The sequence below is a fragment of the Ammospiza caudacuta genome, chromosome 12 (genome assembly GCF_027887145.1).
Source record: "Ammospiza caudacuta isolate bAmmCau1 chromosome 12, bAmmCau1.pri, whole genome shotgun sequence".
Classification (NCBI taxonomy): domain Eukaryota; kingdom Metazoa; phylum Chordata; class Aves; order Passeriformes; family Passerellidae; genus Ammospiza; species Ammospiza caudacuta.
The window spans coordinates 719,230-737,246 of NC_080604.1; the positions used below are offsets into that span (position 1 = coordinate 719,230).

Genomic DNA, 18,017 nt, shown 5'->3' on the forward strand with positions numbered 1-18,017 from the left:
GAATCACTATGATCGTATTGTTCTTAAAAGACCACCTCTGGAATAGGTTTGTGATCGTACACAAGTGTTGTCAAATGTGACAGTATGATCACAGACAGATATGACACAGATATTTAAGGAGAAAATTGCACTTTTAAGTTAAAATCATAGAATGGTTAAGATTGGAAGGGACCTTAAGCACCATCCATTTCCAATCCTGCTATGGGCAGAAGCACATTCCAGTAGACCAGGTTTCTTTCAAGCCCTGTCCACCCTGGCATCGAACACTTCCAGGGGAAGTTGTGCTGTTTGTTTTAGAAAAATGTGTGTATTCCCTCTATGTTGTATATTCATTTGAAAATATTAGCATGACATTCCTAGTGTATGCATGTCTGTATACACCTCATTTGTAAGTGATCACAATTAAAAGTATTTCATGCAGGGTTTAAATTACCTGTTTGGCAGTGTAATCCAGCACACTACTGCAGTCTTGAAGTGATGCTTTTTCAATCAAAATCTCTTGCATGTGAAGGTTGAAATAAATGCCGGAATATGAAATACTAAGTCAGGCTGATTTCTTTCTGTCGTTGCCATCCTGCAGTTTCACCGGTGATAATTAAGGAATGGGCTGCTTACAAAGGCAAATCTCCTCAGACCCCTGAGCTGGTGGAAGCCCTCGCCTTCAGGGAGTGGACCTGCCCAAACCTGAAGAAGCTGTGGCTGGGCAAAGCTGTGGAAGACAAGAACCGACGTATGAGGGCGTTCCTGGCCTGTATGCGATCAGACACACCAGCAATGCTCAACCCAACTAATGTGCCCACTCATCTTATGGTGCTCTGCTGTGTGCTGAGGTTAGTGTCACCTCCAGGGCCATCAGAACTGGAGTAAGGTTTTACTCTGGGATCTCTAGAAAGTGCTAATTCATATTTGCAGCCTCACTGGGGGAGGGAGTTTGGTTGTAGAAAAGCATGTGTGTAGTTCTTTATCAGTCTCTAAAGGATTGAGGGGAAGATAAAAAAGGTCTTGTGTTGCAAAGAGGTTTTATCATTTGAATTAGTTTTACCTTAGTGTACTCAAGACTTCAGCTTGGTAAAAATAAACAACTTTTGGGGCCTCAGAGGGTTCTGTGGGTAAAGTTGCACAACAAAAGCTTCCAGATTTCCGAAGAAAAAGTCATAAGTTCCAAAATCCTGAACTATTAAATTTTCACATTGAAAATTGACAGAGGAATTGGGAGATGCTTACATTTGGGGTAATTATTTAAGACAATTAGCTTATAGTTCTTTCAGAATCCAAGGTAAGCATCTTAAACATGGTAAAATTTAAGCCATTTTTGAGAATGATAAATGTAAATTTGTCTTTGGTTCTATTGAACCTCATCATGCCTTTTGAGCACTGTTTCTCCTTATAGGCTACTTGGTATGCAAAATCAGTGGTATCTTAGAGCTGCTCTTTTCCGTGCCCAGCATGTTTCTGTGCTGTGCCATGTCCCTGTGTGTGTACCCTGTGTGTGTGCCCTGGTGGTTTGTGCCGTGGCCGCCCCGGCCGGGGCACTGACGGGGCCGTGCTTCCCTCCAGGTACATGGTACAGTGGCCGGGGGTGCGCATTCTGCGCCGCCAGGAACTCGATGCTTTCCTTGCCCAAGCGTTGTCTCCAAAGCTCTATGAACCTGACCAGCTTCAGGAACTCAAGGTAATTCTTAACTAGGACTTAGATAATTGAGGAGATTTGTTTGCAGCTGATGCAGGAATTAACTGTAGTGGCTGATCTGTAGGTGCCTCACTAAAAGCCTGTACTTTCCAAAATATTAGTCATAGCAGCTTAAAGTGTTGCAGAGATGGCTGCAATGGTCTGCAATGTCCATTTTCCAAACACAACACAATGCATCAAAATCACAGTGTGGGTTGGGTTGGGAGAGACCTTAAATAAGGCCCATCTCATTCCACTCCCTGACATGGGCAGGGACACCTTCCACTATCCCAAGTTGCTCCAAGCCCCATCTAACCTGGCGTGGAACACTTCCAGAGATGTTGAGCCCATAGCCTAAATGACATCTAGGTGTATAGATTTTGGCAAAGGTATCTATTGTAGAGTCACCAAGTCTCACTTCTCTCTTAAGATCTGATGCATAGGGAAAGAAACTCCAGTGTGAAAATCACTGTTCTTAGAGACCTAAGAAAGGAATTCCCAGAGAAAATATTCTTGCCATTCCAACACAAACCAAAAGGCCACTAATAGCAGATAATGTTTTGATTTAGTAGTGTTTTTTAAAATTTTTCAATCATACATAAAGTAATGTGGATTATTTCCATAAGATATATTGGTTAGCTGGAAGATGCAGTAATTCCCTCAGGGTTGTTACTGTCCTCACAGGAAGCAGTTTGTGAAGTCAGACGTAAAGAGCAGTTGAAATTGATTGAACCCAGCCATGTATCTGCAAAATGAGCAGTAGAGTCTTTGGGCTCTTAAAGGTTGCTTATGCATAAGGAAGGTGGTAATGGAGTTTAATTTTAAAATTTAATACCAAGGTCTTGAAAATGTTCCCAAGCAAAGGCTGATATTTTGGGAAGTATTTCAGAGAACACCAGGAGTGATATTTTCTTATGCTAGAGCTAAAAATACACTTGCTGCAAGCAAATCCTTTTTGCTTTGACCACTGCCTATTATTCACTGTTTAGTTCTACCTTAGTGTCCCTATCCTACATCCTAAATAAAGCTGTTGTGTGCATACACACTACTTTTTTATTAAGATATCTTAAAGTGTTCTTAAAGCAAAATCTTGAATCAAACTAATAGAAAAACCATTATAAAGGAGTTGAGAAAGAAATGTGTTACATGGGAAGAAAAATGGAATTTTGCGTTGAGCTCATCCCTGAGATGTTCTGCCACACGTCTAAGAAGCACTTAATTATTTGGAATAAAATTTTCAATTAAGTTTTCTAATGCTAATTTCCTGTAAGTGTCTTTAGAAATAGTTTCCTGCACTTTGTGTTGAGAAAATAGGGGTTTGTGTTTATCTCTGGTCTCCAGAGCAGGTGGATGGGACAACAGCTTTTCTGAAGATGGCAGCTCTGCATGCACAGGTGTGAGGTTCTGGTGCATTCTTCTGCTCAAACCTGTGAAAGTCTGGATGACCTTTTAAAATCCCTCCGTTTGCAAGAGTTTTGAAAAGAATGTAACTATTGGAATAACTTTGAATTATATCTCACTGCGATCTTACCGTATTTACTCTGGTTTTAAACAGATTGAGAATCTGGATCCCCGTGGAATCCAGCTGTCTGCTCTCTTTATGAGCGGTGTGGACATGGCTCTTTTTGCCAACGACGCCTGCGGACAGCCCATTCCATGGGAGCACTGCTGTCCCTGGATGTATTTTGATGGGAAATTATTCCAGACCAAGCTCATCAAAGCAAGCCGGGAGAAAGTTCCGCTCATCGACCTCTGTGATGGTCAGGTGTGTAGTTGGCAGGGTGATGGAGTGTCCCATGTGTGCACAAGGGTTCCATGGCCTGGCTTGTCATTTACCACATGTGTCACCTCTGCTTTGAAAGGCAAATATGAGGGGAATGGCTAATGGGTGGGTTTTGCTGTTTAGTTCCTTATTTCTTGATGAGTAGGATGGCTTTTGGGTAGATTTGGAAGAAGAGGCATCAAGTTGAATTTGATTTTTTTTTTCTCTCTGAAAACGGAAACACTGATGTGATGAATGGCCAAGTTGGAAACTCTGCTCATTTGTTCAAGTCCCACCTTTTTGGGTCAGACTGTCCAAAATACTAAACTGCACTGGGTTTGTAGTAAAGAAAATTGGTGTTTTCTAACTGACTTGACAGATTGTAAAGTCATTCCTGGGGTCCTCAGCTCAAAATCTTTTCACATTTCTTACAATCATCTTAAAATACAATCATCTTAAAATTACAGTCATCTTAAAATCTTAAAAAAGGCCTTTTTTGTGTTATCCAAATCATGCGAAGTTACTATCTACCTGTAAAACCAGGAAACTGATAAAACAGTTTACTGAATAACCCAAACTTTTTTGTTTTTAACTTTTTGAAAGATATGAAATTGTATCCCTTCTTTTTTTGTGAATTGAGGGAAGCTGATCCCAAGTTTGCTTTTGATGGTGGCTGTGGTCCCTTCTCAGGGTTATAATCCTCCAGGCATGCTTCAGCCTTTATGCACAGACTCTGGGTTGCAGTCCAGGTCTAGGATGATGATTCTCTCTCTACTTCTGTATTATTTTGGGTTTTCCTTTGAATTTGTTATGTAAATGTAGCTTTATACAATTGAAATGAGAATTTTAATGTCCCTCTGTGACCTTCTCTTTATTCCTAGGCTGAGCAGGCAGCCAAGGTTGAAAAGATGCGTCAGAGCATCCTAGAAGGATTAAATTTCTCCAGGCAGAACCATCCTCTCCCTTTCCCACCTCCACCTGCCATGCCTTTCTATCCAGCTTCTATGTATCCTCGACACTTTGGGCCAGTCCCACCACCTCAGGGCAGGGGGAGAGGCTTTGCTGGTAAGTGATGGGACAGCGGTGCCACACGTCACCATACCTTGCACATTCCCAAAACTGCCAGGTCTGCTCAATTTCATAGGGAAAATACAGAAAAGGAAGTGGTGGGCTTGTGTTGGCATGTGCCTGCCACTGTGTTTTGGGGTTGCTTTTATTAGCCCAGTGATATGGAATGTGCTGTATTGCTGCATATTTTCATCAGGATTTTAGTAACTGTGCCAGATCAAAATATTTTTACTGTTTTTGTAGAATTAGAAAAAAGAGGAATAGATTGACACTGGGCAGTATGAAAAAACTTTTATTTGCACAGTAAATTGGTTCAAAACATTTATAAATTATCAGACACAGTTTAACTGTCAGGGCTAAAGACAACCTTTCCCCCTCCCCACTCCTCTGTGTTTTGCTGCAGTCATATAGCCACTGGCACCCTCAAGTGTAAATACTGACATAAACATTGCAGGCTGTTCCTAGGATTGCTCACTTCCTCAAAATCTCTCCGTTCCAAGGCCCAGAGGTGTAGAGATACTGGCCACAGGCACTTCAGGGGTGCCCTGACTGTAGCTACCAATGCTCACTGCCAAAAAGTTGTCACAAGCCTTTACCATGCCACAGAAGTTGGGATTCCATTCCAAGCCCCAGGGCCTGCCCTTTGGGTCAGAGGCTCCCTGCTGGCTGGGACAGCAGGATGCCTTTGGCCAGGGCTCCCTCGGCGGTGCTGCAGTATTGCCTGCGGGAGTGCAGCCCTCCCGCCTGCCTCTGCAAGGGTGGAAGGAGGCAGCAACCTCTCTGCTGGGGCTTTCCCAGTTGCCTGGCCCCCTCACAGCTTTTCCCCTGTCTTTCTTTACCCTGGGTCTAACAGGAGTCTATGGCTTTGGAGGCCCTTATGGGGAAACCGTAGCCACAGGCACTTACCGGGCCTTCCGGGTGGCGGCAGCGGCAGGACACTCCGGAGCCTTCTCTGGCAATGACAGCAACAGGACTAGCAAGTTTCAGGGCGGTAATTATACCCAAACCCCTTTTCTTAGAGCTTCTGGCAACGGCTTCCTCCACTGTACGGGTTGGTCTGAGGCTTTCCTTCTGACTCCCTGTCTCCTTAACTGTCTCAGCTTCCCTCTCTAGAGCCTGCCCGGCTGCTGTCCGCTCTGCTCCCATCCCTGCCGCAAGCCCCCAGGCTCCTCGTGCCAGAAACCTCTTCCAAACACAGGAGAGCCCAAACCCAGCAGGCAGCCTGTCTCCCACTGGCCAAGAGGGCATGTGTAACCCACTGGCCTCTGTATTAACAGGGATTTTCCAAAATCTGGGGACAGTTGAGCTTTTTGCAAAGACCTAGCATAGAAATGACTGTCTTTGGTATTACTGCTGAGCCCTTCTTTGCTGGCATTAGTGCTGGTGTGGACACAGGAGTGGGATTTACTTCCCTACCTGTGTGCCCATTGCTTACTTCCTGTATGTGAGATGATGGAAGCTTGTTGAGGGTAAATTTTTCCCACATATTTAGCTGTTGTTTCTGGCCTCTGAGCTTTTATTCTAAGAGCAAACATACCTCTAGTGCTTCATGTGTGGATAACTCTGGCCCTGCAAACCATCTGCATTTGGAGATGAAGGACTTGCACAGAGAAGTAGGAACCTTCTGGATGTAAGCAGTAGTATAGTTCTCAGCCTATAACATTTGGAGACTAATTATGGCTGCATAAATGCTGTGGTTTGTAACCCTTTTGGTGCTGATGGTCTTACCAGTAACATCTTGCTCAATTCACATACCTGGATTTCTTGAAATACGTGTTATGCCCCAGAGCTGATTTAGTATAAAGACATGAGCAACTTGAACAGAAGATGTAGTTGCATCTTAGACAACTGTAACTTCAGCTGCCTTCTTTGAGGGGAAATGATAAACACACCTTTTAAACCAGATCTGTTTGAATGGTACATTTTTATAGCAACTTAGTGTTAGTACAGCTTGTCCAGCCTAGTAAATTCTTTATTGCCAATATAATCTGTGTGATCTATGCTGATACTTGCTGTTGGCTAAAAAGTGCCTTGAACCTGCAAGAATTCCTTCTTCAAGAATTCAGGAAAAAAAAACAGTCTTCAGCCAACTTGTAAAACTCCCCTGGTTTCTTGAGGCCTATCTCAAGTATATTTTCAATTACTGAAAGTGAAGCATTCATGTCAGACAATTTTTCTTTTCAGAATTCATATCTATTTTTTAAAAAGGGTGGGGGAAACAGGCTCTTGGAGTTCTAACACTTCTGGAATACTGCAAAATGAGCAATAACCTCACAGTATCCCTAGAGGAAATGGGGTGGTGAAATCTGGGCAAGCCAGCTTTCCATTCATTTGGAACTTTACTGTGATGATTGTGAAGATCAAAGTTTGGTTTTGCTTTTATGTGCAGGAGTCCAACCTATTCCTTCTCAGGGAGGGAAACTTGAAATTGCCGGCACTGTAGTCGGCCACTGGGCTGGAAGCAGACGTGGACGAGGGGGTAGAGGGCCATTTCCTCTGCAGGTGGTGTCCGTGGGAGGACCAGCCCGAGGGTAAGTGCCAGCCTGGGGATGTGCTGCTCACCTGGGGTTTAATGTCTGAGGAAGCAAGGAAAACAGAAGCTCGAAGCAGTAGAGATTGCATATGACACACTTTAGGGCACATAGGGTGAATTATACCCACTGAATATTCAAGAATTCCTTTTAAGATGCTTTTCACCAGTTACAGGTATAAGCATTTTTATGTGCAAATAAAATTCATACTGAATCTGAAATATATATATATATATATATATATATATATATATACACACACACAAACACAGAGCTTGCTTTTGAGTGAGGAAATGACTTTGGGACTTTTCCATGAAACCAGTAGATGCATTACATTAAACACCTTTTTGTGGAAGGACATTTATCAAGAAGCATGATAACAGTTTTAATAACTACATTATGTAATCCTGTGAAGCAGAAAACTCTTGAAGGACATTTCTGAGTTTAGTAGTTCTCTGTTACAGTCATGATGGAAGTGTGCTTAAAAGAATATTAATTTCTGTAGCTCTTCCACTTCATTTCACTACAGCTGAAGTTATAGGTGCACAACATGTCTGAAAAGCAAGTACTTTGTTACAAAAATACCTAGTTTGTTACTTTTAAGATGGTATTTTTTCCCTAGGCTTGCTGGTTCTGTGTCTTACAGAACTCTCTTTATCTTTCATTAAGGTTGTGTCTATTACAGGAGACAATCCTAAAGGACTGTGTATTGTGTCCGTCTGTATTAGTGCAGTAAAGCTGATGGACTTATTGCCACCTTGAACCAGGGAGCAGCAGTGTGAAAGACTGCACTGCATGAATTTCATCTCTCTGTTCATTTACTCCAGTGTGCACTATGGAGCTTCCTGCTGGAGTCAGCCAGAGCTGTTGGAATGCATGTTGTGTTGGGCTGAGTGAGGAGCTGGGTTAATCTGAAGCTCTGGGAGAACTGGAGCTGCTGTGGGGCCAGGGAGAGGCAGGAGCTCTGGGAACAAATGTGAGCAGGTTCAGTGGCTGCAGAGCTGATCTTTTGAGGGGACCTCATTTAGCTAGGACTGCCCAGCTCTCAAGAATGAGATCCAGCTGCCAAAACAGAAGCATTGAGTGTTGTTTTAGGTGTTTCAGACAGCTGTCAGGTGCCTGGGTGGGTGTGGGGGCAGGTTTGGGAGCCCTGCACTGGTCCAGAGCAGCATCTGGAGAGATGGGGAGTGAATAAAGGTGGGGGGAGGAATGAGGTTTGCTTGGGTACCAGGGGACAAAATAACCTTTTTTAGCACTGAAATGAGGTTCTTGGATGATCATTTGTTCTGTTCTTCATGAGGATATATGAACAGAAGCTGGTGGCTTCTCCCAGTGATGTGCACTGTGTGTCCTCCCAAAACCAGCGTGTGTGGGCAGCCTGGGGCTCAGAGCTCACTTACATCCATACAGGACAGCAATTCCTCCATCTCCTGAAGGGGGAAATACCTGGATTCACACAGAGCATCAGTAGCCAGGAACTGAGAACCATCCTTATCTGGGAAGTGAACAGATCACTGAAAGGGTGTTGCTGCTCCTGCCAGTACCTTTATGACAGAGAAATATGATTTTTCAGTAGTAGATTTCAATTTGAGATAAAATGCCTGAAGTTTCTTTTTGTTGGAGGTACTGTCTTAAGGCAGTGTGGTTTGGTGCAGATTGTCACCCCAAAGAGACAGGAAAATTGTCAATGCCAGATCTTCCTCTCTCCATCAGATCAGCACTGATAGGGTGCTGGTCACATGTAGAGTTACTAGAATAGGCCAGAGGTAGAATGACTGCAGGCAGCTTTCCTGTTTGGTCAGTTGGTGCTAAAGTAGAACCAATAGGAAAACATGATCATGTTAAGGGTTCTACCTAAAGACAGAACCACAGAAATACTTTGAGTTAGAAAGGAGCCACAAGGATCATGTAATCCAACCCCTGGCCCTTCACAGACCCCCCAACAATCCCACCCTGGGCATCCCTGGCAGTGCTGCCCAAAGGCTCCTGCAGCTCTGGCAGCCTCGGGGGTGTGCCCGTTCCCTGGGGAGCCTGGGCAGGGCCAGCACCCTCTGGGGGAAGAGCCTTGCCCTGAGATCCAGTGCTTTAACAGCAGGTTCATGTTGGCAGAGGTTATTTCCTACAAAGGTCACAACTAGGAAACAGCACAGCAGGTTGTCTTAGTTCATGGCCCAGTTTTGCACACTTGTATTCCATTTTTATCTCTTTCAGCAGAGGGGATTGAGTCAGGCTTGTTCACCCCATTGCCTCATGTCTCTGCAATGCTGAGTTCAGATGTTGTTCTTCTTGTGTAAAATTGTACCAGCTGCTTTGCATTAGCCTCGATCCAGCAGTGGATTTAGTGTGATTTTCTGGGCAGGAGAAGTTTTACAGCTCCTTCAAGGACGCGCTTTGACCTTGTAAAAAGAGAGCCAGTGGGGTTGGCAAGGAGGGAACACAGTGAGAGGGACTCATGTGCAAACCACAGCTCCTCTGTTCATTCTCTGCTGTCACTTCTAAACCCCAGAATTTGATCTCTTAGTGCCCAGTGTGGGAATTCACAGCATATGAGAGGAGACTGGGGGGCACAGTGCAGTTCCGCTCAGGGGCCTGAGCAGCACACAGCCAGCCCCAGTGGAGTCAGGGGTCACACCACCACCTCCTACTATCAGGCAGCACATCCAGAGCAAACATAGGGCATTCCCAGGCTTCTAGAGCAATCCAGGATCTCTGGTAGGGAAAATAAGGAATTTTTAGGAGAACATTTACGTAAGAGTTCTTAACATAATGATTGGGAAATTCAGTTTCTGCAGCTGATGGAGTTAAAGCAATTGTAGCTGAATCCTGGAATTGCTGTGGTTGGAAAAGACCTCTGAGATCATCAAGTCCAGCTGTCAACCCAGTACCCACCACCATGTTCACCCCTAAGCCATGTCCCCAAGTGCCACGTCCATGTGTTTTGTGAACAGTTCCAAAATTATGACTCCACCAGTGCCCTGGGCAGCCTGTACCAGGGCTTGACAACCCTTTCTGTGAACAAATTTTTCCAAATATATCTAATCTAAACCACCTTCCCTGGCACAGCCTGAGACCAAGGTGGGAAAGTTTGGTTTCATCTGATGTAATTGTACTGAATCACACCAAAAACCACTGCCTAATGTGTCTTACTTGGGAGTCTTCATTGGAAGGCATCCCAACTTACCAATTGCCACATGCCAGATAAAGGTGAAGCTCATTTATTCCCTCAGTTTCTTAGATAATTTTGTACCTACACAACTTTTTAATTCTGCCTTACTTTCTTTTATCAGAGCCTGTCTCGTGTTTACGTTGGAAGCTGTTACTTAATGGGGGAAATGTCTTTCTATGTGGTTCAAATTGCTATTTTTGTATGGTGAAAGTATTTTGAGCTCTGGTTTTAAAGTGCCATGAGGATAATTTGACACTTGGAAGATGTTTCTGCAGAGCTTGAAAATATAATTTATTGTTTCTTTTGAAAGGAAGTCTAGAAAGAGACATTTTATTGCTCCGGACCCAAAAGGTTTTGTCGGGTTTGATACAATTGCAAGCAGCAGAACCCTACAATTCCGAATTAGGTATCTTTCCTCTTTCAAAATGTGTTGATGATAGGCACTAGACAGTAAAGCTAGGGAAATAATAGTCTGGCAAAACTAAATGCAAAGCAGTTGTAAAGAAAACTGATCAGTGTTTTATTTTCTCCCCTTGCCCCACCCCTGCAGGCGACCTAGAGGAGTTATCTCCACTCCGGTGATAAGAACTTTTGGAAGAGGTGGAAGGTACTATGGGCGAGGTTATAAAAGCCAGGGAGCAATTCAGGTAATGAAGCCATGTGCCTGACTGCAGCACGCTCTGGGACGGGCTGGGCTGGGCTGCACCCCAGACCAGCAGCACTTTCACAGCTCCAAGTGCTTCTGGCGACCCGTGGAGGCTGTGAGCCGCACAGCGGTGACAGGACAGGCTGTGTCACAGCTCACTTAAAGCAAACTTTGCTTCTACAGACAGATGTGGAAGAATGTATTTTGACATGAATCTTGTGCCTACACAGCTCTAACCAGCCATGGGAGTAGAAGAAAATTTAGAAAATGGGAGAAATACAAAGCTGAAACAAATTAGCAGTTCTGTTCCTGCCCCCACTCTTCCCCAATTTTTTTTCTGGGACCACGGTCCAGACTCATGAAGCAGTGAAGGATCTTTGCTGCTGCCATGCTCCAGATCTAAAAGGTCACTCTAAACTTGGGAATAGCAGAGCAGCCTTTCCCCCTGAGCATGCAGGTTCCTTCCTGGTGATACCCTGCAAAACGTCCATGGATCATGACTTCGGTCTGTTCCATGGATCCTTCAAATACAGCTGAGGCACACTGCTGACCTGTATGAGATGTCAGTTGCTTTCAGAGTTCTGTTTTTCTTCCTTTTCCATGGTTCTGGCTGCTATGCAGTTTAGATGAATGAGTAGTAAATAGTTGGAAAAACTTCCACAATAAATATGTCATATGGACATGCCATTTGTCAGAGAGACCTGAGAGTAGGGGGAAGTTTTCAGGTGTCAGACAGTAAAAGAATGTTCTGCAGTAGATAATGAAGGAACTATTAACTTCCAGTAAAACTGACTGTTTTACAGGTGTAAAAATTCAAATACTTCTCTTCCTTGTTAAATTGCTGTGTACGCAGACTATATGTCTACAAATGTACCTGTGGATCTGAAACTTTACATTTTAAGTAGAAGAGAAACCACTGTGTTAATAATAGAGCATCTAATTTCTGATTTAAGCTTTGAAATAAAGGAAATCCTGAAAACGAGCTCCCAAATACTCCAGGCTTACTACAGGTGTACATATGGGAGTACAGTTCAGGTAATAGCTGCAGGTGTCTTGACAAGTGCCATCAAGGTTGGGTATTTGCATTTTTAATAATGATCTGTAATTTGGATGGTAAATACTTGTGATCACAAGGACCTGTGTGTAAAATTGTGCCTGGAGAAGATAAGTGGCATTCTCAATGGACCTGAGCTCATTGCATTTTGTGGTCATCATGGCCATATAGGATGTTTCTTGTATAGGAAGATAAAAAAGATTATTTAAAATGCATATGGCAGGGAGAACTTGGGAAAGTTTCCATGCAGTGAGTGGACTGTGAGAGCCAGGTGAGGCTGGGAGGTGCCAGTGGCCCCTCTGCCTCACTGAGGCAGTGCTTGTGCAGGACCAGGCTCAGCCAGAGGCACTTCCTCCCCTCAGCTTGGGAATCTGACCAAAACAATCTCTTTGGATTTATCCAACACGCCAGACTGCTCTGGTTTGTCCCAAGATGAAACTTATCACTCTTGTTCTGGAAAGAAACTAAAGCATGTCTTGAAAGCTGAATTTAAAGATGTCTGTAAAGAGGCACGGTGACAGTGATCACCCATACCTGTGCAATGGGACTGAGAATTGTGATTATCTGGATAATGAGAATGCTGGAGAACAGCAGTTCTGACTCGCCTGCAAAGTTCTTCTGTAAAACCCTTCAGCAGCTTACTGCAGGTGTTCCAGTAGGTGACAGTGGAGGTTTTTATACTGCAGAGCTGTTTGCTGCTGTTTGAGGCATCCCTGTCATAAGCCATTTCTTAGCACTTGACTTTGTGAACAATGTGACAGACCAGTGTGCTGCTTCTTAGCAGCCTAACCTGCTTATTTTGGTTTGTTTAAAGGCTATTATGTTTCTGGAACACTAAGATTAATTGCAAATACATAACTAATTGTATGCTGCATCAGTCTAGTTTTTTTGGCTGTACTCAGTCTTGTACAATCTTACTATATGCTTTTTTATGAAAGCCTTTCCTAATCTTGCAAGCATATAGCTTGGTGCAGGGAATAGTGCATGGTGCTTCTGCACTCCTCCAAACACTGGCTGGAAACAGTCGTGTTTGTGTTTGAGTAACACAGAGTCCTGCCACTGAACCACAGCACACATGAACTGAGGAGCAAAGTGCAGCTGGACATTGATTCTCAGTTTTGGTGTTTCAGACATTTATGTAGCTCTGATGTTGTAAAGGAGGGCAACAGCAAAGTTAAAACTAAAGCATTGCCCCAGGGGCATCAGAAGGCTCTGGGGAACACCGAAAAACCTCTCCATGTATTTTGTGGGCCACTTCTTTCAGCAATGCCTAATATTTGGTGTTCACTCATGACCCTGTGCCCTGCATGCTGCCTGTTGTAGTGTCCTTATATCAGACTGTACATTTATATACATTTTTAGCACTGGTTCTTCAGTAATTCTCTTCTTTTTTTAACAACTAGGGCAAACCTCCTTACGCTGCTTCAGCAGAAGAAGTAGCCAAAGAACTTAAGTCAAAATCCGAGGAATCTAAATCCTCACTTGTGTCTTCAGATGGATCCCTGGCTGAAAATGGAGTTGTGACTGAGGAAAAACCAGCTTCCCAGATGAATGGGAATACAGGAGACATCAGGGCTTCCAATCAGTCTGAAAGTGCCTTGAGTAATGACTCTAAAATGTGCAATACGAATCCTCATTTAAATGCACTAAATGCAGACAGTGTTTGCCATAAAGATGATGCTCTTGAGGCCACTGTCTTAAAAAAAGAAGAGTAAACTTATTTTTTATAGAGGGTGAAGGATGTTGGGAAGGGTCAGGATTAGGAATATCTGGAAAGAAAGAGAGCCTACAGTTACGTACATTTTTTCCTTTCCGTAAGAGAAAAATGAGGACTTTGGAAATTCGGATCCCTCTTTGATGTCAGAGATTTAAACAACACATTTTTTAGTTTTAACCAGTTGTAGTCAAAATGCTACAATAAAACAAAAAAAAAAAAAAAAGAATGAAGAGCATTTGACTCCCGCACTTAAAATGAAGTATACATAAAGTTTAAACTGGTTATGACAAAAGCTTGTAGTTTTGTTTTTTGAAATATAAAGAAAACAAATTTTGGCAGTCTTTAAGTATATATAGCTTAAAACTATAATTTTTAGTACTTGGCACCATATGTATGCCATTATATTTGATTTTGCATTACTGTGTCACAATAAAGCTTTCTTTAAGGCTTTGATTTCATGATTATGGGGGGAAAAAGGCACAACCACAGTTTTTTCTTTCTGAAATCTCATCACCGTTGCCGTGGTTCTTTTGTGTTAAAAATGTGCAAACTCTCGAAACTACCAATTCTCAGTAACACTGCAGTTCTGCTGAGTTCAATAGACATCATACATACGTTACGAGCGAGTTAAACGGAGATAAACTTGAAATCATAGAAGATGCAAACGACCTTTCAAAACAAACACAATGTGTTAGGAAACTTTTTGTGACTAATACCATGCATCCGTGATCAATGAACTATGTGGTTTTGAATCAGACGTAGACCATTAGTACTACTATTTGAGCTAAACTTCTGCATGGTTCATGATTTTTAAAGTGTGTAGTTAATATTATGCATGTTATTGTCCTCTTTCTTCCATTCTTACAAGTACTGTGCCCATTTGCAAAACAAAAAAAGCTAATAATCAGTAATAGTCCTATAAAAGATGTTAACTATGTTTAGTCATTGACTGATCTTGCTCTAACCTTAAAATTTTGTGATTATTGACCTCTGTTGCATTTATTCTAAAACTTAAAAAAAAATTATCTAGCCGTTTTGAATATCAACGTTACCCTGGTGTACTCATTGCTGTATGCATTATTGTTCTCTGTTGCTGTTTTATGCCTTCATATTAGCAAATATGAAATTCTGTGAAAAACAAAAAAAAAAACGCTTTGATCTTCAAAAAAAAAAAAAGTACCCCCCTTCTGTAGCAGGAAACAAATGGCTTGTTCTTGAGAACTTTCCCATCAAGAATTTAGTATAAGCAAATATACCTGTATCATTTTGATGTTTTTGTTAGTGTTTCCAAACTTAATGTACTTCAAAATCAGAATCATTTCTTTATATTCGTTTTCATATAATTCTCCTGATGCTCTTCATCACACATTAGTGATCAGAAATGAGGTGTAATTCCCCATTCCCTGCCCGCCAGAGCTAAGTAGGTATCTTAATGTAAGTTGAAGGGAGTTCTGCCCCAACTCATGGATTGTGCAAGAATGAACTACTGTTGGGTTTGGCTGGTTGTAGATGGATTGTGGTGTGGTGTCTTTGAAGGCTATTGAATGCAACTTACAGTGCTTAATAAAAATCTTTATTCTTTTAGTATAAAATACTGTATGCCTTTTTTGTCAAGTATTTTTTTAATTAACATGTAAATAAAAGTTTTTCCTATGCCCAAGTCAAGTGGTTGAGTTGCCAGGATCTGTGGTGTCCTCCTAAAAGGCAGAGAAGGGAAGCATGGCCTTTGGTTGTGGCTGCCCCTGGATCCCTGGCAGTGCCCAAGGCCAGGTTGGACAGGGCTTGGAGCACCCTGGGACAGTGGGAGGTGTCCCTGCCCTTGGAAGGGGTGGCACTGGATGGGCATTAAGGTCCTTCCAACCCAAACCATTCTGGGATTCTGTGATTCACTCGCTGCTGGGGGACACCACACCTGGTTGGAATCATGCCCGGGCTTGCTGGTGTGTGCAGCTCCTTTAGATGTCACCTTTAAATGTCAGATGGGTGAAGAGATGCAAATGAACCAGAAATAATGGGGCAGTTGTTTAAAGAAAAAGAACGGCAGGTGCTCACAGAGGTTGTTGGGGGTGGGCAGTGAGAGAGTGGTGGGCAATGCCTCTACAGAGCTGGGATCTAATGAGTCTGTTACACAAGATCCAAGTGACAGAACACGAGGAGCTGCAGATCTACACCTTTTGTAAGCTGAGGGGCTTTCTCCCCTGCCGTGCCTGTCAGCTCGCTGTGTTAGCTACACACAGCCTGGGGTGAGCAGTGGGCACAGCTCCCCCTGCGCTGCCCCGAAGCACAGCTGTGTTTTCCACAAGGGACAGCAGTCAGTCTCTCCTTCCCGAGACAGATCCCCCTGCAGCAGCCGGAGGGGTGGCATCCCTGCCCTCCCTGCTCCGTGCAGTGTGGCTCGCCCCCTGCCAGCCCTTCTCTGCTCTGACAGCATTCCCACTTCTGGTTCTCGTGCAGCTGCAGGACAAGCCCTGTCCCATTGCCCAGCAGGTTTCCTTTTCAAGTCCAGACTGGGAGCTGGCATGGAATAGCCAGCACCAGCAAAGCCAAGGTGCATGGCCGTGGTGTGTGTGGCAGTGCCAGTCCCGGTGTGGGTGCCCTGGGAACGGGCTGGGCTGTGAGTGCCCAGCGATGTTCTGTGACCCCGCAGCCCTCGGGACCAGCACGGCGCTCCTGCCCGCTGTCCCGGGCAGCTCCTGCAGGACAGATGCATTTAGCACTGCCGCAGTCCTCTCACAGAGAGCTGAACTGACTCCAGCATCGGTGAGCCCATGGAATGACTGGCCACTGCCTGGGCTTGCTCCTGAAAAACATCTTTGACACCTGAATTTATGAATAGAAATAGAATAGAATTAGAATAGAATATGGGATATTTCAGTTGAAAGTGATCCACAAGGATCATTGAGTCGAACTGCATGATCCCTTCAAGGCTGATCAAAAATTTAAGCCAATTTTTAAGGACATAATCCAACTGCCCCTTGAACACTGACAATTTGGGACACTGACCCATTCTGCAGGACCATAATTCAGGGTCTGACCACCTTCTCGGTAAGGAAAGCCCCGGTGTGACCAGTATCTCATTAGCCAGCTCCAACACAAGAGTGTAACTGGGAGAATCCACTCTTTGGGTGGGAAGTGGGGCCACTGTCCGTTCTGTGCCATCAGCGACAGCACCGGGGCTCTTCCCTCACAACCCGTCTGTGTTAACGAGCGGCGATGCTCGGCGTGTGCCGCAGCCGGTCCCCGGCAGTGCGGGCTGTCCCCCGGCCTGCCCCGGTCCCCGCAGGGCAGGGCAGGGCAGGGCAGGGCAGGGCAGGGCAGCGGGGAAGGGCTCGGCTCGGGGCATTCCTAACGCAGCGTCCCGGCCCACTTTTGTTCCGGGCTCCCGCCTGCGAGGCGTGTCCGGGCAGCGGGGAGGGCAGCAGGGCGGCCCCGGGCCAGGAAGGCCTCGTCACCGCCACTGCCACGGCCATCGCCATGGCTATCGCCACGGCCACTGCCACCGCCACGGCCATGGCTATCGCCACCGCCACGGCCATGGCTATCGCCACCGTCACGGCCACCGCCACCGCCACCGCCATCGCTATCGCCGCCGCCATCGCTATCGCCGCCGCCATGGCCGCTCCGCCTCTTCCTGCCCGGGCCGGCGGGGGCGGGCCCGGGGAGCGCCGCTGCCGCCCGGGCTGTTCCCGGTCCGAGCCGCCGAGGGGTGCGGGGTTACGGGAGCTGGGACAAGCCCTGCCCGCGGCTGGAGCCGCTCTCCCTCTCATTGAGCGGCTCTGGGGACCGCCGGACGGAGCCCCCGTGCCTGGTGCAGCCAGCAGGGGAAATGGGGAATGGGGATGGGAATGGGGAATGGGGAATGAGAAATGGGGAATGGAGAATGGGAATGGGGATGGGGAATGGGGATGGGGAATGGGGAATGGGGAATGGGCCGTGCAGCCATCGCTCCTGCGCTGGGACGAGATGAGGATGAGGCCATGCACGTCTTTCAGTGCTGCCGGTGCCCAGGAGCACCGTGACCCAGCCCCGCAGTGATCCAGCCCCGCACTGATCCAGCCCCGCAGTGATCCAGCCCCGCACTGATCCAACCCCGCACTGATCCAGCCCCGCGGTGATCCAGCCCCGCACTGATCCAGCCCCACAGTGATCCAGCCCCGCGGTGATCCAACCCCACACTGATCCAGCCCCGCGGTGATCCAACCCCGCACTGATCCAGCCCCACAGTGATCCAGCCCCGCGGTGATCCAACCCCGCACTGATCCAGCCCCACACTGATCCAGCCCCGCGGTGATCCAGCCCTGCACTGATCCAGCCCCGCACTGATCCAGCCCCACACTGATCCAGCCCCACACTGATCCAACCCCGCACTGATCCAGCCCCATAGCAGTGATCCAGCCCCACACT

The 18,017-nt window shown here is 45.5% G+C and overlaps 1 protein-coding gene across 4 annotated transcripts in view; it reads left to right on the forward strand.

Annotated features, from left to right (window-relative positions):
- FAM120A (family with sequence similarity 120 member A) overlaps positions 1 to 13,883 on the forward strand; it is a 46,452-nt gene extending 32,569 nt beyond the window's left edge. For 3 of the 4 annotated variants that reach the window (XM_058813240.1, XM_058813241.1, XM_058813239.1), the window contains exons 11-18: positions 581 to 830; positions 1,558 to 1,672; positions 3,225 to 3,434; positions 4,313 to 4,496; positions 5,353 to 5,490; positions 6,889 to 7,030; positions 10,747 to 10,843; positions 13,300 to 13,883. In XM_058813240.1, coding sequence (XP_058669223.1) covers positions 581 to 830; positions 1,558 to 1,672; positions 3,225 to 3,434; positions 4,313 to 4,496; positions 5,353 to 5,490; positions 6,889 to 7,030; positions 10,747 to 10,843; positions 13,300 to 13,611 — 1,448 coding nt within the window. In that variant the 3' untranslated portion in view covers positions 13,612 to 13,883. The remainder of the gene's footprint in view (positions 1 to 580; positions 831 to 1,557; positions 1,673 to 3,224; positions 3,435 to 4,312; positions 4,497 to 5,352; positions 5,491 to 6,888; positions 7,031 to 10,746; positions 10,844 to 13,299) is intronic. The other variant, XM_058813242.1, reaches the window with a different exon arrangement.
- Positions 13,884 to 18,017: the final 4,134 nt, after the last annotated feature.